General features: G+C 42.1%; 1 protein-coding gene and 1 long non-coding RNA gene across 6 annotated transcripts in view; one reads left to right on the plus strand and one right to left on the minus strand.

Annotated features, from left to right (window-relative positions):
* Positions 1–21,993, plus strand: part of 5430402O13Rik (RIKEN cDNA 5430402O13 gene) — a 28,223-nt gene extending 6,230 nt beyond the window's left edge. Inside the window, exons 2-4 of one of the 2 annotated variants that reach the window (NR_015581.1) lie at positions 2,594–2,660; positions 17,037–17,102; positions 21,500–21,993. This is a non-coding gene — a long non-coding RNA (RIKEN cDNA 5430402O13 gene). The remainder of the gene's footprint in view (positions 1–2,593; positions 2,661–17,036; positions 17,103–21,499) is intronic. The other variant, NR_027892.1, reaches the window with a different exon arrangement.
* 4921507P07Rik (RIKEN cDNA 4921507P07 gene) lies at positions 430–23,980 on the minus strand. 4 transcript variants are annotated; one of them, XM_030255593.1, is made up of 10 exons: positions 23,571–23,980; positions 22,926–23,268; positions 18,765–18,941; positions 16,239–16,310; positions 14,306–14,335; positions 11,471–11,652; positions 11,058–11,146; positions 4,919–5,093; positions 4,549–4,640; positions 430–1,644 (listed from the first exon to the last, which is right to left on the minus strand). In XM_030255593.1, the coding sequence occupies exons 2-10, from the start codon at positions 23,057–23,059 to the stop codon at positions 829–831; spliced, it is 1,767 nt and encodes a 588-aa protein (XP_030111453.1). In that variant the 5' UTR covers positions 23,060–23,268; positions 23,571–23,980; the 3' UTR covers positions 430–828. The 4 variants fall into 4 exon arrangements, with proteins under 4 accessions (XP_030111453.1, XP_006506668.1, NP_081840.1 ...); XM_006506605.1 differs by lacking the exon at positions 23,571–23,980 and adding an exon at positions 23,465–23,564 and having other exon boundaries at positions 22,926–23,081; NM_027564.3 differs by having other exon boundaries at positions 432–1,644; positions 22,926–23,081; positions 23,571–23,718.
* Between the last annotated feature and the right edge of the window lie 231 nt (positions 23,981–24,211).

A 24,211-nucleotide genomic window follows, 5' to 3' on the forward strand; every position in this document is an offset into this window, starting at 1 on the left:
AGGCAAACACTTCAAAGATGAAGGTGTTGGGCTCTGGAATAACTGGCATCAAGCCACACCTTTTCTTGCCAAAGTTGCAAATCTAATAAATTGGATCATCACAAAATAATTTATCTGTATAAAATAACTATTTTCTATCAGAAGGCTAAGGGGAAGGAAACATATATTACCTATAATGTATACACGCAGAACATTCAGAGTTCATCTTTCCCACTGACTATTGACATACTTTTATTGACTGTAGATAGCTTAGAGAGCCACTCCACCCTCAGTTAACTAAGGCTTTGAATTCTACCCCACTCTGCTTTGCTGTTTTTTTTTAGATTGGGGTTCTTCTAGAACTCACTTATGTAGACCAGGCTAGCCTTGAACTCAGAGAAATTAATTTTACCTTTTTTGCCCATTATTTTGTGAAAAGAATTACAGAGATTGTTGATATACTAATTTTATTAAAACATGATACATTCTATAGCTGTCTGTCAAATCTTCAATATTTGATTTTTTTTCAATTTTTTCATTTCTCACAAAATGATGATGTGAATTTTGTCTACACATTGATTTTCATGATTTTGGAAAACTTCAGAGTATAATTTGAAGATGAGATTAAACACTATTTTTTTTCTGGCTCTGATATTTTGTTGACAAACTTAAATGTTTTGAGAAGTCAGGACATTATTTTGGTCCCTTTGACCAGATCCTAACTTAAATTCTTGAAAACACAACCTCATTAATGTCATTATGGCTTAATACAGAAACAGAATCCAGCCAAATGCAGGTCACTCTGTGACATATTTTATTTCTTGCAAGAGACTGGGTCTCAAGGGAATCTCAATTATAGAAATGATGGCCATTGTAGCCAAAAAATTGATGTCTCATCCCACACTGCAGTTTATCTCGGAGGTCTTTTTGTTCTTCTTGAATGGAGTTATGCAGACGCTTCTGTGCCATGGACTTTGAGAATGTGTTCCTAAGATTTCGCAGGTTGGAATGATGCTTGGGCACTCCAGCTCTAGGGATCCAATCTAAAAGAGGTCTTGTTTCTTCATTGCTTTCCATGTTCATGCCCAAAAATTCTGGTTTACTTAAAAAGTTGTCAAAAGTGAAATCAGCCGTATCTGTTTTGTTTTGAAGAATATTAGACTTACTGAGGCGAACAGGGTTTGGACACATAGCATATGGGTCACGGTAGGCAGACTTAAGTGGTTCATAGTCAATGTAATGGTTTGACTTAGAGCAGGATATGGGGAGGGGCTTCATCTCCAGCTGTCTCCAGTACAAATCATCTGTCTTTTTAGTGTCTGTGATCTTTGGAAATGATTGTACGTCATAGAGACTAGTCAAGTCTTTTGATTCATAACAAGTTGGGAGTGGACAGGTAGACATCAAGCCTTGTTCTTCCTTAATCTTCTCTTCAACATCCTGGTTTTTATGGGTTATTCCAGACAGGAGGTTATTATTCATTGCCATAATTTCTGCAGAAGTGGGTATGAATGTATGAAAAGCACACAAAACTCTAGGGGTACAGTCTGGACAGGGAGGTGGTATTTGCACTGTAGCCTCCAGAGGTCGTTGGTTCTGAGTAAGTCGGGCAATTCGACCATCCAAAGGTCTAGGAGTTTTTAAGGCAGGATGGAATTTTTCTTGCTGTACCAGTGGAATAAAAGGGGGAAATTAATTAATAAATATAATAATATAATGATATGGCTACAAACAGGCCAGTTTCATACTCATTTTCACTATCTCAGTAAGCAGAAGTGAGAGGTGCACAGGCTAAGATGCTTTGGTATTTATTTGAAGAGATTGAAGTTTGGGCCCAAATAAATACATCTTTCTCTTTTACTGGCTTTAGGTAAAATGGAAAATATATATGTTTTATTTGGCTATAGACAAGCTTTTCTGTGTGGAAATTCTCAGCTCTCAAAATTTCAAAGATACAAAAGGACTCACTGGACAAAAACTTAGGAAATCAAGATTGCATTGACTATCTCCTGAGCAGCTATTTAAATCATCTAGGGAAGGTTAGAGTTCTTAAGCCTCGGCAATCACAGTCACCTCAGAGGTGGCAGAAAATGGAGTTCCTAACTTTAGCTCTAAGACCAGGCCTTGTAAAGTCTACAGTGGGGTCTGGGAGCTCATTTTGGGAGGGTATAAGGGAACAAACTCGTGCACTGTGAGCCCTCCTCCCAACGCAGGAACACACATTTTAACAAGTATCTTGGGTGCTGCTGAGGCTGGTGCCATGCTAAATGCTTTGAGAAGCACTGTCTGAGGTGTTTAGTCTGCGCCTGTTACTAGTGTTAGGGATTGAGCACAGGGCCTTGCACATTTCAAATACATGCTCTGCCTCTGAGGTATACCCACTGCCCTGTCTGTGACACATGCTCAGTCGCTGAGGTATACCCACTGCCCTGTCTGTGTGAGCTTTTGAGATGTTTTAAAAGTATGGATGCAGTCAAGCTTGGAAACTGCAAAAATAGGAAGCATATTTAGGATATTACTGGAGCTATGTATGCGGGGGAAGAAAGGAGAGGTGGCATGTGTTCTATGTTGTGGCAGAGGCTTGAGTGAAAGCTATATGCTTTTGTTTTGACAGATGTACAGTGTTAATGCATGCATATTTCACAATGAATGAAGAACAGAAACCCAAAATTTTAACTCAGGTAAATGGTATGCATATCAAATCTTAAAGGATAAAGTATACTAAGGTCTATATTTTAAAATATGTAAAAATAATAAAATTATGGATGGGTGGTTAGAGGGAATAGATTATACAAAAGACTAAGTTAAGCATTGATGGTAGAATCTAGCTGGTGAGTAGACAGGTCTTAAATGAAAATTATTTCTGTATGATTGAGAATTTTTATTATTTTTATAATATGCTAAATAAAACATCAAAAAGAAGTGTATGTATGTCTATGTCAGGGGAAAGGTAATAGTTATGAGTGTGTGTCTTGGGGGACAGGTAGGGATATAGTTCATTTGGTGGGATACTACTTTCTTAGAAGCTTGGTTTCAGTTCGTTGTGCTTCATAAAACGGCATTATGGCAGAAGCCTGTAACCCACACATTAAGGAAATAGGACTGGGAGTTCAAGGTCATCCTTTGCTACATAGAAAATCTGAGGCTAGCCTAGGCTACATGATACCCTATGTTTGGAAAAAAAAAGAGTGGTGATAAAATAGCAACAGTAGCATAGACTTAAGGACTATGGAGGATGATCCTTCTGGACTGTCCTCGTTGGAGGCATTTCCAGACTGGCTCATTAACTGTTATAGCCTTTAGCTAGTCAAGATTTAGTAAATAAGTGGCAAAGAAAGACCCCAGATTCCTGATATGTTTCACTAATTTGTCATAAAAAAATAGGCTATCAGACTTTAATAGTATCTGTCACATGAGCAACAGCTTTTAGTACTCTCTTTTTTTCTTATGATATATCACAGGCTAGCTTTGAACTTGATGTGCAGCTGAGAATGACCTTCAGCTCTTGGACCAATTACCTCTGGTCTTCAAGCGCTAGAATCATAGATATGCACCACCAGGCCTGCTTTACACAGTGCTGAGAAATCAAACCAGGATTTCATGCATGCTGAGGCAGCACACTACCAACTAACTGAACAACATGTCTGGCTCCAGGACTTGCATTTCATTAAGAAGCTTCACAGGGATTTTTGTCACCACTAAAACATGCTTTCCTGGAGTTAGCCATGCATGTTGAGCCCACATCAGTGTCAGAACATGTAACTAATCCAACAGAAAGTGCCCATTGCAAGTACAGAATCAAAACAATTAGAAGACCTTTGGTGGCTGATAAAGTAGAGCTATGGACCCAATCCAGGTGTTTGATTTGGAATCCCCTTAACAAATGCTGAAACTAATATAAAATAAAGTGTTTGTTGTGACCTAAAAATTATCCATTTTTTTATGTTTATATTATATATATTTCCACAATTTATAGCTTTGGAAATTCTGTTTTCAAAATTTATATTTGCAGAGAATGCAATTTAGGCATTCAGTAAATCAACACATGAACATTAGGTCATTTCTCATTCTTTATATAATTGGTCTAACAGGTTGTATATTTTATCACAGTACTTGATAATTTCTTTCAAGCCACTTATATAATCAGTTGTCTATTGATATAGGCAAAAACTTATTGGCTTTTGACTGTAATTCAGCCAACTCTCAATCATTGTGACGATCAGGAAGAAGTCAGTCATTTCTTCAAAAGTAATGGGAATGGTAAGATACAGAAGTCTGTAGAGATCCAGAACTGTTCAGAAATCATGAAGTCGCTAGTTAAGTTTTACTTTCTGTAAGCTATTCTTTTGTGAATTATTTTATCAACAGTAGCATGATAGAAAATATGTCTCAAATAGTGACAAAAATATCCAAATCAGGTCCAGTAAGTTCAGTTCTCTTTGAAAACCAACTAGATTGTCCTTTTGCTTAGGTGCCACCAACACACAGGACAGAAAACCTGGGAAGAGCGAGGAGATGAGGCCTGGATAATCTCCCCCAAATAACTGAGAGTTGACTGCAATTACTTACAGGCTGTGGGTCAAATCCTATCTGTCCAGTTAGCTCTGCTAGCTCCTTTTCATGGTAATCATCCAGTTCAAGGGGGCTCATAGGACCTAGACCTTAATGGAAACATTGTCGAGTAAATGAAAAATGATAATTAACTACTTTGTAAATAGGAAAGCCTGCCCACTTTATCATATAAATTAGAACCAATAAAATATAAGCCAGCCCTCCCTCCCAGTTACACACAAGAGATAAACTGAGCTCTCCCACTAACTTGGATTCGTATTTATAATGAGCAACACAGGAGAACATCAGAAAATGGAAGCTTGCCATAGATAACATTTGTTGAGTGTCCCTTTTTGTTTTCATTATCTGTATTGGCAGGAATTCATACCTGTAAAATCGTGAGCATATGAAGTGAGCCAGTGAGACCTCTCAAGATTTCTCTGTATATTAGCGTCCTTTGCAGAGCTCATTGTATCCCATGGATTCACAGAGGAGTTAGGAGCAAAGGTTTTAGGAGGTTTGGGGTAGAATACTGGCTTGTTTTTCTCAACAAATTTAGGAAACTAGAATATGAACATAAAGATTGCTGTTATTGATTGTATATACCTGAATAAGGACTGTTTCACTGTCCCAGCAAGCACAAGTTGAGGTCATTTTCTTCATTAGTTACAACATTCAAGCCAGGCATGTTAGTGTAACTATAACCATATTTTATCACAAAGATGTAAACATCTCTTCTAAAAGTCTCTGAGAACCTTGGCTGGAGTTTGTCCCTGGATGTTCTATCGCTAGTACAGTCTCCTTAGACGCCCTGAGGGCTCTGTGGACTGCTGGCTGCTTTTAGCCAACAATGGCTGCTGCTTTGTGCCTCTCCCTGACAGGAAAACTGATGACGTTGGCTATAGCTGATGAAACCTTAAGTCACTCAAATTCAAATATAATGGCCATTCTATATATACAGCGGTATCTTTAACTCTCTAAAGAGTTGTGCATATAAACTTGGCTAGATGCATTTTAGTGTGACTCTATTTAGTCAGTGCCTGGGTATGCATACCTGTGGCGCGGGCTTGTGTGAGTTTATGTATACCACCCATGTGCAGAAGCCCCCCAAAGCTAGAAAAAGGTGTTGGGTCACCTGGGACTGGAGTTACAGGCAGTTGTGGCTGCTGGGAAACAAACTGGGATCTTCAGGAGAGTAGGATGCCCTCTTTCTTTATCGTTTACATTATCTCTAGAGCTGCTTATTTGAAAACAAAACAAAACAAAACACCCCAAAACCAGGAACCTTCTTCAAACACTGTCCTAAGAGGCTAGGCTAATGGACTTTATCCTGGTTGAACTAATAATCACCTGCTGGAATGTAGTCTAGGACACAAGAAATTAGATAGAAAATGCAAATTTAGTGTTGCCTGTGGTGTTCTGGCAAGGAGTTTACCAACCAGGAAACCTGTGAGTGGGGCATATGTTAAGGTGAGGCTTTTTTGAGGGGGCTAGTGAGAGGGGAACTGATGGCAATCATGACAGGTGTTCAGTGGGCAGGGTATGTCCAGCATAGACCCTGCTCAGGACAACGGTAAACACAGGCATGAAGGACTTCCGGTTGCTAAAACATTCCTCTCTAGGAAGACACTCCAGTTTATGAGAGGGATGGTATGTTTTCTGCAGAGCCCATGATATATAGCTTAGTCGTGTGTGTGTGTGTGTGTGTGTGTGTGTGTGTGTGTCAGGTGGCCTGTCACCCTTGAGGCTGGGTTTCTCACTCAGCTTGGAACTAGACAGCAGCTAGAATCCTAGTACCCTCCCTATCTCTCTGTCTCTCTGCACAGGATTACAGGCTTGCACATGTGGCATCTGTCTTTACATGAATGCTGGGATGCGAACTCAGGTCCTCATGCTTGGGCAGCAAGTTGCTCTCACCCTCTTAGCCACCTTCCCAGCCATAGCTCAATATTTTTAAATAGATACTTATTGAGTTGGTACTAAATATAGAATTATGTGCAAAGTTCTGAGGGCTCTGTACTAGGGACCACAACTCTAAATCTCCATTAAAACAGTAGTAAGTCATATAGTAGTGATATTATAAGTGAAACTAAACTTTAGAACTTTTTCTTTTGGATGTACTTTAATTTGAATGATGGTGCTTATTTGGGATTAAAGGGGGTTAAGAGAAAGCTTATTGCAGATGGATGGCTCCTCTAGAAGGGCCGTAGCATTTTCAGACACGACTTCTTTTTTTTTTAAACATCCAAATTCTTTTTTAAAATTTATTTATTATTATATCTAAGTTCACTGTAGCTGTCTTCAGACACACCAGAAGAGGATGTCAGATCTCATTACGGATGGTTTTGAGCCACCATGTGATTGCTAGGATTTGAACTCAGGACCTTCGGAAGAGCAGTCCGTGCTCTTAACCACTGAGCCGTTTCGCCAGCCCCAGACACGACTTCTTTATAGACCCTAGTTCATTTAATTACACTGAATCACACTAATAAGCTATGATTGTGAACTTTGATCATTTACATATGGAATGAAAAAGACACAAATGAGAGTAAATAAAGTAGTGGATTTCTTTGGCGTCTAGTTAGGACATTGGAAGAAAGACGAGGGAAGAGAGGATACAGAGGTGTGGAAGAGTATTGTGGATCAGTGAAAACGGGGCGTTTCACTTTCTGAATACCCTCAGTGTGGCTGGGACTGAGCAGGGGGGAGGTAGGAGGGAGGCAGCATGGGGAGGGGTGCTTGTGGGTGTCCAGGTATTGGTCAGGTGACATTAACTTAAAAGGCTTGCTTGTGAGCTCACTAATTTCTACAATCATGTAAGGATGCGTCTATATTCCAGGTGCTGTACTGAAGTGACAGCTGTCCCAGCAATGAGGCTCTGGAAGTAGGTGGCATTTCCAACAGGAAAGAGGAAGGCAGGTTCCTTACCTCTTTCATATGGTGAAACAAGTGAGCTCTCTTTCAAGTGGAAGCCAAGGCTTTGTACACATGCTTGGGTTGAAGGAAAGCCATATTGCCATGAACATTAAATTAACAAATAGGCTAGGAGAGGAAACTCAAACTTAGGGAAGTGTATGGTGCCTCCTTCTGGAATTGTATCTCATTTTACTCAAAAGATGATTACAAAGTACATGTTACCCTAAAGAGACTTGATATCACAAACCTAATACTAAGTGCACTCTGTTCTTGACAAATAAAAATGGCAAAGGGACTTAGGCTAATCAGCAAACAGTGACATAAACCGCAGTTTACAAATATTAAAACATGCTGATGTTTACCAGTTGTGGAAGGAAAAGTATGCTGGGCTGAGTAATCTCAGAGATCTCAGAAGCGAGAAAGTAGTGGAGAGAGAAGACCTGGTTTGCATGAGCACTGAGCAGTGACTCAGTGGGGAACAGGGAGTCAAAGCAAACAGTACTGTGGGGCTCGGCGATCCTCATAGTATGAGCTTCACACATACGTCAGAGAGGATGAGGACAAGGTGGCATTCAAAGGATTCTGTCAGAACTAAGCCCCAGGGCAGTGAGATGGCTTAGTAGGTAGAAATGCTTGCCAGGAAGTCTAACAGCCTGAGTTTCATCTCAAAAGTCTTGGAAGAAGGGAGAATGACACCAGGAAATTGTTCTCTGACCCCATGTGCATATATACACACCACTGCTAGTCGAGCACTTTTAATCCTGGCACTTGGGAAGCAGAGGCAGGCAGATATCAGGGTGTTTGAGGCTAACCTGGTTTACAGAGTGAGTTTTAGGACAGCCAGGACTACACAGAGAAACCTTGTCTTAAAAAAACCAAACCAAACCAAACAAACAAAACAACAACAACAAAACCAAAATCAAAACCAGAAACCAACCAACCAACCATACAAACAACAACCACAACAACAAATCATTGGTTTATATAAACTCTCCCAGTCAAGTAGCAAGAGGAGGGACATGGGAGAGGAGAAGTGCAGGGCACTATCCGAGTTCACAGTAAAGGGTGGTGCTTAGGTTATAATTACCAGTGGCTCTTGCAGAGGACCAGGCTTGGTTCTCAGCACCCACAGGGCTCACAGCCGTCTGTACTCCAGTTCCAGGGTACGGTGCACTTTCTGACTTCCGTAGGCACCAGACACGAACACTGCACACACATAAGCAAGCACTCATACACACAAAACCAAAAACAAACAAAAGATGATGAACCAGGATGTACCCCCCACCTAGTGGAGTGCAAAATTTTTATTAAGGTTAGGAATGGTTTGAAAAATGATCAAAAAGTTAAAGACGATCACAAAAGAGATTAAACATTAGAAACATGAAAAAGAATAAAACCAGTGGAAAATATTTGTATAGAACAAATATGGAAGAGACTGGGATGTAGTTGAGTTGGTAGTGTGATTGCCTAGCATGGGTTCCATCCCCAGCACTGCATAAAACCAGTGCAGCAGCACACACCTGGAATCCTAGTATTTGAGAGGGAGGCAGGAGGATCATAAGTCTGAGGTCATTCTTGGCTACAGGTCAAGTACAATACCAGCCTGGGCTACATGAAATCCTCTTATAAACAAATACTTAACCCACTCCCTAAGGCATTGTAGAAGATATAAATACAATATGCTCTTTTCTTGAAGGAGTTGTAGTTAGTTGATGAGCTATAAAACCAGTGTGGAAGGTTATTGGTTATAGAGTATAGCAGGTGTTAGCAGAGAAAATCCCTGCTGGACTTATTTCATATTTTCCAGTTTTTATCTCATCCCCCAAACTTTTCATGTTTGTAGGCCAGCTTTACTGAAATCATACAGACAGTTAATCAAAGCTCGAAAAGAAACAATATGTCTCCCCTATCACTGAGACAGGAGATGCTGACAAAGGACAGTTATTAACCAGAACAAAGGACTCCTGACTGGATCCCAACTATGTTTCAATAGAAACAAATTGTGGCACCAAGCCCTGGAAAATGAGAAATTTTTAGACAGGCAGGAAGGCCGTGGATGTGGGTCTACTGAGGAAAGAGCAGATGAGGGGAGAAGGCTGGCTCAGAGGCCTTCCTGCCTCACTGGGCTTCATAACCACTTGGGCAAAGAGGACCCCAAAGGGGAGTGACATGAAGACAGCACATGATAGAGGCCATTGGAACATGAAGTCATGGGGTGCTCACCAGGACAACCTCATAGTTATGTTACTTATGTGATAGATTTTTGCCTGAAAGAATCAGAGGTCCTGTGATGTTTTTATTTGCAAAACTTTTTAAAATAATAGTTTTTTAAAAAGTAACTAATTTTTAAAGGATATAAAAAGCAAGTTCCAGTTGAAATGGTTGTGTAAAGGGTTCAGACATACTTCAGATCACAAATGGGAGTTGTTTATATTATGGACAGCCGTGTGTCACTGCAGTGTCCGCATGTGTCCTGCCACGGTGGTTTTCTAGGTAAAGCTCAGATGTTTCCCACCTTGCATTATCATCTGCTCGCCTAGCTCACAAAGTCTTGAGTGTAAGGAGCTACTATGTGGAGGAACCTGGCACTGCCCCTTAGAAACTAATTGGCCAATAAATGCTCGCTACTGTTATTTTCAAATGCCTAGATATACTCTCTAATGTTTGAAAATGCCCCATTTTTATCCATATGGAATTCTGGTACAGGGTGAAAAGCAGAGACAAGCCCCACAAACCTGAATTCTGTAATCACTGCATAGTCACAAACTTTGAGTCTCAGTGTCCCCATTTATAAACGAGGCTTGGTGATAGAATCTTAGAAAATTACTGTAAGATTGAAATCATCTATCTCAAAAGATGTGTGTGCAGAAATTTAACATACTATGTTTTCTCTTAAACTCTGATACAAATGCATTACTAATGACTGGCATGAAAATAGCTGATGAATTTCTCTGAAAACAAACCTTCCAGTTCTTCTCTGCTTAGGTGGAATCACTTACAGTACTTAATATAGGATTTATCACAAGGGTGGCGTTAGAGAGCACACAGGATGTGAAATGCTGCCTTTCCCCAGTGTTGTTTGAAGGACACACACACACACACACACACACAAAACCGTGTTTGTCTTATGCCTCTTGAGATGTCCCATAACTATCACAAGTATGTGAAATCATTAATAAAGTAAGAAAATGTGAAAGCTAAGGATAGCACACTTTTCATCTAGATATAAAATGAACAGTCAACCATGTGAACTTTTATGTGTCTGATACATGTATTGTGTACATACAGGTATGTGGGTGGGGGTGGGGTGGACATGTGTATGTTAAAGGGTGTGTACATGCCATAGGTTAACACTGGGTGTCTTCCTCTATCATCCATATTATAATCCTTAAACAGGGTCTCTCACTACTGATTCAGCTGGACAGTCTGGCTAAGTTCGCCCTGTATCAGCTTTTTATGTAGGTGCTGCAGATCAGAACTCAGGGCTTCATGCTTGCACAGCAAACAATTTCCCGCTGAGCATCTCCCAGCACTATCTTGTGTATTTTATAAGTGTATCAGGTACAATTATATTAATTTCCCCTTAAACACACATTTTGAAAGGTACTTACATCATAATATACACCCTGACCTGGCCAAGTCAATGCTTTTTTCTTTGAATCCATGGGAAAATCGAGCAGTTCATATCTGTAAGGGTTACCTGAAAATGGAAGCAAAAGCAGTTATTCTTAAGATATCAGAGTGGGCTTTTAGTTAACCAGACCTATGGGTGCAGTAAGACCAGGGAGAGAGATCCTGTTTCTACCACAGATGCTGTGCGTGAAGTGCAGCCACGAGTGTCTGCAGCGGCTGGGGTAACTAACTAGTCAGCTGCTCTCAGCTGACTGCAGGTCAGCTGGGCATCTTTCCTAACCTACTGGTGCTAGGTCACTACATCGGCGGCTCTCCTTGCAGTTTTTGATTTTACTACTGAATTCATGCCAATGGTAGGAAGTCATAGTTTTGATTTCAAGTCACACTGTACCTCTTGTCTTCAGAATGGTTGTGTCACAGGCCTTGGTTGGCACCGTAGGAGGAAAAGGCTGCTGGGTACGAGCTTTAATGCCGGTGTAAAGGTCCTTAGGCGATGTAAAGGTCGGAAACACGGAGCCACGGCTTATGTGTGTATGGTAGGGATGTTCAATTGGATACGGTGAGCAGATTTCTCTACGATTCATTGAGTAAATAAAAACAGACAAAGGAGGACAGTAAAGAACCCATCCAGTGTTTGCTGTGGTACAATACATGCTGATCTAATCCTGTGGAGATGGCCCAGAGCACTTTTCCTATACTCACAGAGATAGCATTCTATAGAAACTACCAAAACAATGAAATCTTACTTTTTCTAGATAAATCAAAACTAATTTAATTTGAAAAATAATCATACTTAATTATACTAGTGAGTAGTTTTCCTAAATGGCTAAGATAAAACAGACAATATATTAATTTTATAGTTTGTAGGAAGCATAGAAGAACTTTTTGTTGCTTTTAACTTCCATTTCATGTTTTAAGGAGATCTATATATTTTACTTTTACAGAACTATTTTGAGCATCTGGCTTAGTAATCCATTGTCTTAGGAATTCCAACCCTGGCCACTTGTTTCTTTGAGCAATCAACAAAACACACACACACACACACACACACACACACACACACACACACACACGCACTTTTGAAATTAAAACAAAATAGCACAGTGAAGAAAAATGTTCAAAAGACAGAGGGATCTAAGTTTGCTATCTCTTGGAGAACTGGCTCAGGCTAAGGGGAAGTGTAGGAACTGTTTGAACAGGAGGAAATCTGAGACGGCAAGCGCCACAGAATGGAGAATGGTGCTTATAATGAGAACCCAAGAAAACAAGACCCGTGTTACAGATTGAATTGTATTCCTTCTCAAAAATCTGTGTGTTGAAATGCTACCCCAAAGCCTTCTACTGTAAACTAATTTGGAAATAGGGTCAGTGTGCCTGTAGTCGGGCGGGGGGGAGGGGGGGGGAGAGTCATACTGAAGTGGGGGTGGGCCCCTAATTTGAGGGCTGTTTGATTAAAAGAAAGCCAAACTTGGACATAGGGAGGGGCGCACTGAGAATGCCATGTGGGGCCAGAGCTGAGGGGACACATCTGCACGCCAGCAGGCCCTGGGCCAGCTGGAGATTCCCCTCAGCTCTCAGAAGGGACCAACCCTGCCTACACTGTGGTGCTGTGCGTCTTAGTATGCAGACTCAAGAAATATAACCCCACCAAAGGGCTCTTCCTTTCTCACGCTTTGTGAAGAGTTAAAAATCTCAAACAAAAATTCATCAAAGGTTGTTGTTTAATACCTGACTTCCCCAACCTTGACCTGGCGTCTGACAGCTTTTTGAGTAGCTAGCTTTTCACTTTAGCTGGAACGCAGTTTTAAAATGTTAATATTTCCGTTAGGTGTAAGAGAACTTGGTGGCTAGGAGCACCTACTGCTCAAATACAGTTTCTTATGCCAGTTTCTAATGAAAGGGGCTCTGTTTCTCAAGGTCCCGGCTGATCCCGGGAGTGGGCAGGAAATGAACAAGATGGCCCAGAACTATCTCATGTGTCAGGAAGGGAGTACGTGATAAAAGTAACACTGCCCAGGGCCCACCGCGCTGTGGGAGACATTAACAGAATACAGGGACAGATTCAAGGAGCAGCTTACAGCCAGTGCAAGACACAAAGGTAACCCCCTTCCTGAGTTCCTAAACCAAGACAAACACCCACAAGTTTGAAATAGGTTATTATTAAAAAAACAAAAAACAAAAAACACCAATTTTTTTTTACAAGAGTATGTAAAACTCCCATGCAGAATACCAGAAAGGATTTTTTTGGACAGAAACTAATGTAGTCCAGGTTGGCCCCAAACTCATTATATACCTGGGGATGACCTTAAACTCATAATCTCCTGCCTTTGCTTCTAGGCACATGCTAGGAATCAAACCCAGGGCCTGGTGCATACTAGGCAAGTGCTCTACCATCTTAGCTACATCCCAGCACCAAACAGTTTATGCAGATGCTCTGCTCTTGGGAGTTAATGCAGAATTCCAGATGCCATCGGCACACATCAACTCTCTCAAGAGCACAACGGGGAAGGAAGGACAGAAAGAGTAACTGCAGCCGGGAAGCCCATGAGCATTCCCGAGTCCACTGGCCAAGGGTCACATCAGCACTAAATCAAGTGGAACAGGACAGTGTGTAAATAGCACTTCACCCCTGTGGTCTTCCTCTCCAAAACACAGCACCCGTCTTACCATTAAAAAAAATTCAGCCAAATTCCATTTGGGGTCCTTCTACAAATATTCTATAAACCTCAAAACTGTTAAGATTCTCAAAACAAGTCAACTCTAAGGAGCTGTCCCAGCCAAGTGGCACCTGAAGAGACGTGCCCTAAGTGCAATCCCATGCTCGAGGTGCGATCCGGGAACAGACAAGGACAGTGTATACAAGTGATCAGATCTGAAGTGTGGGCTCATTAATTACAGTGCATCACTGGGGCTCATTTGCTATGAAAAGCATGCTGCATGGACATTAAGAGGCTCACAGGAGGGGGAGTAGGGTAAGCAGAGAAACTTCAAATATGTAGATAAGCCCAACACTATGCTAAAGTAAAATTGTATTTGGAAAGACTGACTGGATCTAAGGGGAGAGAAATCAGAACACCAGTGCCTTGGACTTCGCCAGACTGTTCTCCAACAGTTTAAATGCAGCTGTCAGGAAAAGTTCCCTCTGTATTCGGACCTATCTAAGTCATAAGTCATGCTCTCATTTTTTTTATTATAATGGGGAGGAAAATATAAAGTATATACTTACTTTACTGCTGAATTAGGTGGTTTGGGTAGCCTTGAATAGAAACAGGAAAAAAATTCATAATTTAAGTTGGAGCTTTTAAACACTTGAATTCCTATTAAAAACTTAAGACTATGAAGATATATTCTGTGCTTAAACCATGTTGATATGTGGGCAATTTTTTATTGCCTTGCACAATGATAAGACACAGGCACTGTTATTTTCATCTCTCGGTTGTCTACTAGTTGGTTTTCCCATTGATTCCAACTTAGTCCTGATCACCAAAGCTTTTGCAGTTTTTATTTGCAGGGAAGGTTCAGGGGCTAAGGTTCCTGTTGTCACCTCTACAGTCATAGCCAGGCAGTAGCCAGACAGTCCTGAGAGCCTGACATCACGTGTGATGCAATGGTGTGTCTTAAAGCAACCTGTGTGGACTGGCCAGGAGGATATATAAATACTGCTTGTGCTCTGTCCCTTTGCCCATGGCTGCTCATTCATGACAGTAAATATTGCATAATCACCAGAGGGTAGAGAACAAAACCAACCAAGTTCCCAGACGAATGGGCTTTCTTAGCCAGTTCATTCTAATGTGGTGTACTTACTAACTACTCTGAAGCCACAGGCCAAGAGATAATACCATAATGCTGGAAGCAAGCCCTGAAGAGAGAGAGTTATACGCTGATATTGATACTTTCAGCCCATGCTCATAAGACTCTGAAAGACTTCAGGTGCAGAAAATAACCAGAATGTTATTATTTTGCAATAAAATATATGAGAAAAATAGAATACACTCTTAATTGCTTTAGATATCCTCCATTCTGGATATATTCACAAGAAAGCAGCAAGCCACATAACTGTATTATCCTATCATAGTGCATTATAAACACACAATTCGCTTGAGCCATAATGCTTTTGGTCTTGATTTGTATTCTGTGGGTATGAACTAAAAAAAGCAGTCATTTTCTGTCTTTCAGCTGTGTTACAGAGGCAGAAAGTGGGGACAGGAAGTGACGGGTATGTGAATCCAAAGGATTTAGTGTTGCTACACTGATGACTTTATATAACTAAAACATGAGTTGGCATCTAAAATTGTTCTCACGTGACAAATTTTGCTATAATTCATGACTAAAATGTACTTGTTTCAAAATGAAAATATTAGATGAAATTTTTTTAGATAAAAGATTAGATAAAAGATACAACCAAAGTAACAGATGTACAGAGACACCATTTTCTTGACACCAGCCCATTAATTCTGCCATCTCTGAGTAAAGCTTGGGCAAACACAAAGTTTGGCTCCCTCTAGTGGCTCAGTCCTATATTGCATTAGCTTCTTAGGACAAATCTGAAGGGTGTTAAGTGTTCCTTCAGGGTCTCTTTTGTTACTGTATGTTCATTGTATGTTGAACTAGGCTCCATTAAAGAGATAGCATTTTATTTTTAGTTTAAAATAAAGTAGTGGTCTTTCAGTATACATAAGAAACCATTTCAAAACAATTTAATGTGATGGAGACAGTACTTTGAATTGTAGGTGAGATAGCAAGTATTCCCTATCTATAAAGAGACAGGGATTTTATTTAAATTAGGTGATCATAACAACCTCTCTCATCATAAACTCAAATTCAAATTGTGTTGAGGACCCTTGGCATTTCCAGTGACTTGTTAAAAACATCTAACAGGCTCTTACTGGACTGAGAAGGAGGAAGGCAGGGGCGTGGCCTGAGGTGATGGCCTGCTCTCCTCCTCTCCGTTAGTCTTTAGTTTCCTCAGACTTGTTTAAAGATCACACAGAGCCTGTTTGGTTTGTTTGTTTCCATTTGCTTAGTGCTGATTTCCGGTGTTAGTGATCATTAATATGAAGGGGAGGTTTATTTCTATAAAAGGGCTTTTGAACTTCTCACATAATTCCTTCCCTCTTAATCCTCTGACCTCAGGTAAAGCAGCCTTGCCCAGGACTTACAAAGAGTCGTTTCCATACACGTCGCTCTTCTTGTTCTGTGTCATATAGTAATACTGCTCAATGGGGAGCTTTCTGAAAAGACAGCACAGTAAACTCAGTGTAGTTCTACAAAAGGACGGCACATCCATGAGACAGCGAAGGACGAACAGGGGAACACAGCCATAACTATACAGAGCTTCTACAGAGAGCATACAAAAGGTAGTGCTTTAAGCTTGTAAGAAGTTTTCCCTAAACAGGCTGGGACAGCACAGGGGTGTGAGGTGGTGGCTTTGCCCCACTTGTCACAGCTGATTGTTGTTTAGAGGTGAAGAGCCAGGGAAGCCAAGCATCTTACAATCTGTGGGACAGAGGATTGCTTGGCTCCAAATGCCTTCTTGGTAGACATTAAGTTAGAGTCTGGAATAAGTCACATGCAAGTTTCTTTCTTTGGTTGGCTCCTATTAATGGCATATGGTTTTCCTTTTTTATTATTTGGTTCTTCCTGGTGATAAATTGTGAATTTGTTTTTATTTTTTACACAGTTTTAAGTTTTTCTTCATGTAGTCACATTAACTTTCAAGTACCACCATCATTACCATTAAAGACCACCAAGAAAAAGTTCACAGATCCTTTAGTTCAGACAGTACTACAGGTCTATTTAATACTTTTTATAATGTGACAGCAGTTTGGTGAAGAGTCTACCTACTTTTCTATTGGATAACTCAACGGCTTGTTACTTGACCAAACTTATAAATATAAGCATTTATGGAAGTGAAAACAAGACTACACATTTTCATTATGTTGATTCTATTCTTTCAGTGAATGGATGAACTGGGAGATGTCTGACTCGACTTAGAATTTCTGAAGCATGCACACTATGGCTAAGTGAGTATTGGTCAAAATCCCTTGAGAGAGTTTTACTTAGCTATCGTCTTCAAAGAACTGTAACCCAGTTGCTAAGCCAATGCTTGCTATATTCAAGTTATGGAGTAGACAATAAGTAAATCAATAAATGGAACAGGTGGGAGCACTTGGGACTTTAGCATCAAACAAACCTGGGGTCAAATCCCTGCTCTATAGATCTGCAATGTCTCAAAGGCTCCTGGGAAGAGCGACAGCTTCCATCTTACAGACTTAGCAGCACAGCTGAGGGATTCTCTGAGAGTGGAGCCTTGAAGGTCTGTTGAACAAGTGTTCAAACTTGAGATCCTTACTATCTGTGATGTGTCTGAATCTTCCTGTTTGGTCTCTGTGGGATCTTGCTTTTGATCTGTTGACGCTTAGAGAAGATCACTGGCTGCACATGGCCTTGTATTAACATTTCATTTTCTATCGGTGGCTTATCTTTCGTAATTTATGTCTTTCACATGCTTTACCTAGACTGTTAGTAAACCAGGCAACTGAGAGTGTTAGATAAGGCAGTAAAGGTGGCTCTGTGCCATGGTTTTATGGAATCCATTCTGGATAAATATAATAACCTTTAGCAAATAATGTGGCATCTAATTTAATTTGCTGCTTGCTTTTTTTTTTTTTTTTTTTAAATCTAGGGCCCTGTGCGTGCTAGAAAAGTTCTTTACCACTGACCATTGAGCTATATCTGGAATCTTTTTTTTTTTCTTTCATGTTCCACTTTTAGACAAGGTCTTTCTTACTAAGTTGTCCAGGCCTTTAATTTCTGATCCTCCTGCCTTTGCCTCTTAGTCAGATTACACACCCACATCACCATCCCCAGGGTCCTTTAGTTTTTAGTCCTTTAGTCCCTTGCTGAATGAGTGACTTTACCATCTATTACTTAAAAATAGGAACGGGCAGTGAGTTCAGTGGGTAAAAGTGCCCGCTGCCAAGCCTGACCAGTTCCCAGAACTCACACAGCAGAAGCAGAGAACCAACTTTCAATGCTGTCCTCTGACCTCCTTGTCCCCCACCCCAGACACATAGGAATCAACCAGCAAACAGTGTCCTGCAGACTCAAATACTGTTGTAAAGACTGTGAACAAGCTGGAAAACTTGTCCGTACAGATTGGGTTAGCTTTTGCTCAAGCTAAACCATTTTTAACCCAATCTCCTCCTACTACTTTTTAAAATCTCATTTAACTTACATTTTTATTTTATGTGTGTGGCTGTATGTGTTTACATGTGCATCTTTGTAACACATGCATATAGTAACTGTGTAGTTCGGAAGGGAGTGTTAGATCTCCCAGAACTAGAGTTAGCTGCCATGTGGGTGCTGGGAACCGAACCTGGGTTCTTTGGAAGAGCAGCCAGTGCTCATAGAGCTGAGCTACCTCTCAGCCCTCGTTTGCTTTTACTAAATGAGGAGTTAATCAGAGTTTCTAATCACAGTGCTTCAATGTCTCAAATAACAGCCGCATAAAACAAATCCTACAGACTTCCACTGACTTCACAACGGGAAGCACAGAACCCGCTTTTCTGTTCGTATCTTTCTATAAGCCATAAAAGGAGTCTAGAAGCAGACACACTGACAGAGAACCAACAGTAAGAATGAGAAATGGTCGTGTGAACGTGAGTACTGGAAAGTTCACTTACTTTGGCCAGATCTCCCCGCCAAATCCGTAATGCTGGTGTCCTTTGCTCATGAGACGGGGAGGCTCACATTTCGGCCTGTGTTCTTCGGGAAGGGAAACTGGAAGCACACCACCATATTCTCTATCGGCACCCCACCGAAGTCTGCATTGTGGCAGAGCCTCCCTCAGCTCCTGATACCTGTGAGACAGGACAGACTGACGCTGCTTGACTGCACTGAGAATCCTGTTCGCTTCTTTAGGATTTTAGGCCTCGTGAAGGCTTCCTGAGCCCTGCGGGCCGTACGATGAGAGTGTAGGGGAGCAGTCGGAGATACGGAGTGGAGCTTGGAGATGCCTGAGCTGCCAGCTACCTCTGTCAGCACAGTCCATGGCTTACAGCGTCCACACCCACACACAGACCCACACACAGAACTGCTAAGTGTAATGGAGAAGTGACTCTCAGGACTAGCTTACAGATAGAACTGAATGAAACTCTGAGATAAACAATTACTAAGCTATGGCCCATGGACCTACTAACTGTTCTGAAAATAGTATTTTACTGCAATACTGCGTTTCATTTATGTATGGCTACAGAACTGAGTATTATGATGATGAAACTGTAAAGCACAAAATATTTGGTCTGGCTCATTACAGAGAACATGTCCTAAGCTCTACACTAACCAGTTTAGGAAAGTTTGGTGACAGTTGCTCTGGGGTCCTGGCAAATAGCTTGTCAGACCTTTCCCCTCCCCCCAGCTCTGACTATGATCAACACACATGGTTTAGGGGTCATGACAAGGAAAAATATTAAACACTTGTGATTAATGACAAGCTAAGCTTTAATTTTTAAGTTTGTAAAGTTACATTTGAATCATAAATGAGTTAATTTCTCAATATCTGACCCCAATAAATTACATTGTCCCAGAAGGCAAGCCAGAAGGAAATGTTAATCAATCATTGTACTGACAAGCAGTGACACTAGAAAGTTAAAAAAAAAAAAAACATTAAAATAAGAGGTAATGCCTAAACCAGCAGTGACCCATATCACCCACCCCTGCACTCTTTCTGTGTCCCGGCTGGCAGGGAACTCATGGCAATTCAGCTGCCTCAGTCTACCGAATGCTGGGATTAACAGGAGTGAACCACCATGCCCAGTTTACTTCCTTTTATTGTAGATACTTGGTGTGTGTGTGTGCTGGAAATCGAATCTAGATTTCCTCATGCATGGGGCAAGAGCTCTGCCACCAAACTGTTCCCAGTCTCTAAACTTTCACTAGAAAACAATGCAAAGCGACGTGTTGCTTATTAACTTACTTAACATTCTCAAAGGATCACAAATGAGATGATAGAAAATAGTGGCTACTGTAATTGTGCTAAAACATGAAGTAATTGAAGTAAGGTGTAAAGGTTGCATTGTCCTTTGGTTACTGGGTAAGCCAGAGCCCTTTTTCTGACTCTCTTGCTGTTTACACTGTGCTCTGCTAACTCAGTCTTCCTCTGGCTCTGCCCTTCCTCTGTGTTCCAGAATACATATAGGTGAAGCCTGGTATTATATGTTTTCACAGAGCTTCTCAGGTGATTTTTTTTTTTTTTGAGATAGGCTCTTACTTGGTAGCCCAGGCTAGCCTTGAACTCATGACAACAGTTCTTATTCAGTGGTACTGTCTTAGCTTCCCAAGTGCTCAAATTACAGGGATAAGCTGCTAGGATTATCCCTAGGTGATTTAATGTACTCTGACTGCTTTGTCCACTGCATAAAAAAACAAAGTAGGCTGGTATAATTGTATACTACGTTAACATTGCCAAATTAACAAAAAATGTGCCCCATTTTATAAGGGCATGCCTATGTCTGTGCTTAGAAACTAAGCTTCTGAAAGCTAGCGTACACCAGGACGTTGATTTCTCACTACCACTAGGAGGAGTGATTCCCTGGCGCACAGGGTCTCCTGCTTTCCGTTGTTTTTTTTTTTTTTTTTTTTTTTTTTTTTGCTTTGGTGAGTGCCCTGTGGTTTCCCTTGGGAGTCATTGACTCAGAACTTGTTTGGAAGCAAGCCTCGGGTATGACAGTGTGGAGAGGCTGCTGTTGTCTTGATGAAACTTCCCAGAGCATCCAGAACACCGAGGGAAAGGATCTTCTCGAGGCTGCCTGGTGGCTCCTTATGCAGGCGTTAAGAAGAAGGGTTGTAGGAGCCCATGGTCGTCCTGGTGTTGTGCTGGAGACTATAGCAGGAAAGTGCTCACATGAAATAAAGGGTAAAGCAAGGCTTGCTTGTGAGAAGCCAGGAATGGTTGTTCTGCTTTCAATGGCCTCTCACACTCTGGATGACTGATCACGTGGGCACTTAACTGTCTCAAATGTTTTCAAAAGCACTGAACATGTCAAACATCTGTTTACTTATTTATTATTAATAAGAGTATTTTGCCTGCATGCATGTACACCACATGTGTGCCTGGTGCTCAGAGATTTGGGAAGAGGGCATCAGATTCCATATAGCTAGAGTGTGAGCTAGCACCTGGACCTGGGCCCTCTGTAAGAACAGCAAATGCTCTGAAAGCTGAGACATCTCTCTAGCCCTGAAAAAAATTTCTTTTGCAAAGAGCAGGTTTATAAATTGAAATGGATCCATGAAACCCGACCAGGACAGTAAGAGCCTAAATGTAAGAGCAGTCTCTTGGAGAACCAGTATTGGTGCTCAGACCCTGAGGGAGACCCTTGAAGAGCTCCAGGCCTGGTAATAATTACTTATCATTTCACAGGTTTCAGACTGAAAAGCCAGAAAAAACAGGTAGAAGTTACAAGAAAGAAAAAGTCTTTTTAGAAACACCACAAAGAAAATGATCAACAATCAAGAACAGACAAAAGCAGAATGGATTGGCTGTGTGGAAGGTTTTTGTTTTATGAGTGTGTGTATATGCATGACTGTATGTATGGTACACGTGTGTGCAGTTGCCCTAGGAGGCCAGGAGAGGGCACTGCATCTTCAGGAACTGGAATTACTGGTGGTTGCAAGCTGCCTAATGTAGGATATGGGAGCCAGACTCACATCTTGAGAACCAAACTTGTGTCCGTAGGAAGAACAGCAAGTGCTCTTAACAGATGAAGTATCTTTCCAGCCCTACTTTGGAAGTGTTTAAACTGAGATAAGGTGGCTTTCTGTCTTAATTCCCTAAGAATAAAGAAAAAAGTTTGTTGTATGTGTTTCTACGCAGATTGTGAAGCCAGAAGTTGACATTAAACATCTTCCTTGACCGCACTTCACTTTTTGAGAGTGGGTCTCTCACTGAACTTGGGGTTTACAGATTTTACTAGACTAGCTAGTTATTGAGCCCCAGGGATTCCAGGGCTCCTCCTGTCTCTGCCTCCCCAGCACTGGGGTGACAGGTTCATGCCACCTTCACTTGCTTTTTATGTCCCTTTTAATGCTTCCTATTTTACTAGGGATCAAATTCACATCTTCAGGCTTGTGTGATCAGCACTGTGCCAGCTGAGACATCTATCTACCTATCCTCGTCTACAAAGAATTATTAGGGGTTTGGCCGTGTGAAATTAGAAGAACACACCTACACAAGGTACTTAGAAACAGAGCCTTATTCTTCCTCTAAAAATCAAGTAAATCACAGGGTTGGGGGTGTAGCTGAGACAGAGTTTGGCGAAATATGTGTCTGTACCCTACATATATCACAGGTGAAAGAGGGTAACAGTTCTACTCTATTCATGGCTGTCATGAGGAGCGAAAGGTCTACAACAAAACACAGCATCATGTTTGCCACCAACTCTGGGATTCTTTCTTGGCAGAAGGTGTTGGTGGGCAGGCTGTTAGTACCGTAGTGCTCTATTAAAACACTCTCCAAGTGAAGGAAGGGGCCATCCTAGGGTTCTAGAACAGGGCTGGAAAGGTAGGTTGGTGGTAGTGTTTGCCTTGCAGGCATGGTCTGGACTCAGTCCCTAGCAAAACACACACACACACACACACACACACTTGTAGAATGCAGTGGAAGAATATGCCTCCCTTGTTATAGCCTACAGCCCTTTTCCAGTTTTAACAGATTAACCATGTAGTTTACTCATGCTTTGCCTTCTCCTTCATGTGATATATGGGAGTGCTCACGTGTGTGTGTGTTATAGAAAAAGTCACGAATGCAACGACATCTTTCTCCTGCGTTTTTCTAACTTTTGTTTTACCTGGCTTGTGAAGCAGTTGGCCGAATAGTTGTTTCGTACGGGGTGTGCAGTCCGTTAGAGTAAAAGGTGTTTGACAGAATGTCAGCTCCTTCAAGGTTCCTGCAGCAGTGGGGCCTGCCGTGAATTACCTCCATGCTTCTTGCCTAAAATGTTAGTCTGGAGATAAGTAAATAGATAAAAATGAAAATTTGGACTTGTAAACTGCCTTGGTTAGACCGGACAGGAAACAGTTTCTGCTGGCAAAATTCAACTCATCGATGCACAAAAACCAGAGGCTTATTTTCTTACTGGCTGTGAGGGTCTGTGGATGCTGTCAAACCTGTGGAGATAAACTGAAGCAAACCTGCAGAGTGGAAGATGAACACATTGTGAAACAATTCATGTCTCACCTCAAATGTAACAATATTCAAGAACAATCAGGTAACTTCTAGCGCGGGGGCCTTTCTAAGCAGGGAGACTCGTCATTAACAGGTCAAGAGCCCTTCCTCTCAAGGCTCTGCAATTCTGTTTCTCAGGCAGTTAAACTGGGTGGTGCGCACCTCTGTCCTCATGGGGGACATTGGGTTCCCCAGAGCGCTGGAGAGAAGCCCGTCCCTTCGGAGGACTCCGGTCCCTAGAAGCCGTGCAGCCAGGGGTCGCACGCACCTGACACATCTGCCCCGGAGCGCTGCCCGACCGCGTCTCCCTTTCTTGTCTCGGGATCTGGTGGGTCTCCTCTCCGCGGGGCGTGGAATTTCGTGGTCTTCCGCACCTGCGGGCCCCGGGAGCGTGCGGGCAGGTGCGGGGGAAGAAGGCCAGAGGGCTGCGGGCAGGCCGGGGCGGGGTTGAGGCTGCCTGTGACGGCGGCGGTGACCGCGCACTAGGTAACACATCCTGAGGGTGGGGCGCTGGCCGACGTGTGGCGGGGAGCCCTTCAGAGGATCTTAGACCACCAGAATTGGAAGAGAAGCCGGAAGTGAGGAAAGAGGGCTTTGTGGCTAGGGGAAAGGTGGAACCGCCGCGTTTCCGCTTCAACCTCATGCCTGGCCCCGGAGTCTTAGCGCCTTTAAACTCCTGCATGTGCCAGAGGCGCTCAACTACAGACTCGGCCCCGCCCCTGCGCCCCGCCCCCTTCTCAGGCCCCGCCCACCCGCCTCTCTTCGCGGTCCCTGGGGCCTTTTTCCTTCAGGCCTGGTCCCGCCCTTCTACCCAAGTCCCACCTCTTCCCTCCCTCGCCCCACCTCCTGAGGGCACCAGTCCAGTCCTAGGCCCCGCTCCGGCTCCGCTGCCTCACGCCCCGCCATAGG

This window comes from Mus musculus, chromosome 6, assembly GCF_000001635.26.
Source record: "Mus musculus strain C57BL/6J chromosome 6, GRCm38.p6 C57BL/6J".
Classification (NCBI taxonomy): domain Eukaryota; kingdom Metazoa; phylum Chordata; class Mammalia; order Rodentia; family Muridae; genus Mus; species Mus musculus.

Excerpts from the sequence above, each read along its gene's own strand:
- 4921507P07Rik (XM_030255593.1), bottom strand. The coding sequence starts at position 23,059 with ATGGAGGTAATTCACGGCAGGCCCCACTGCTGCAGGAACCTTGAAGGA. Across the intron at positions 18,942-22,925 it reads CCAACTGCTTCACAAGCCAG|GTATCAGGAGCTGAGGGAGG; the intron begins GTAAAACAAAAG and ends CCTGTCTCACAG. Across the intron at positions 11,653-14,305 it reads CCACCTAATTCAGCAGTAAA|AGAAATCTGCTCACCGTATC; the intron begins GTAAGTATATAC and ends AATGAATCGTAG.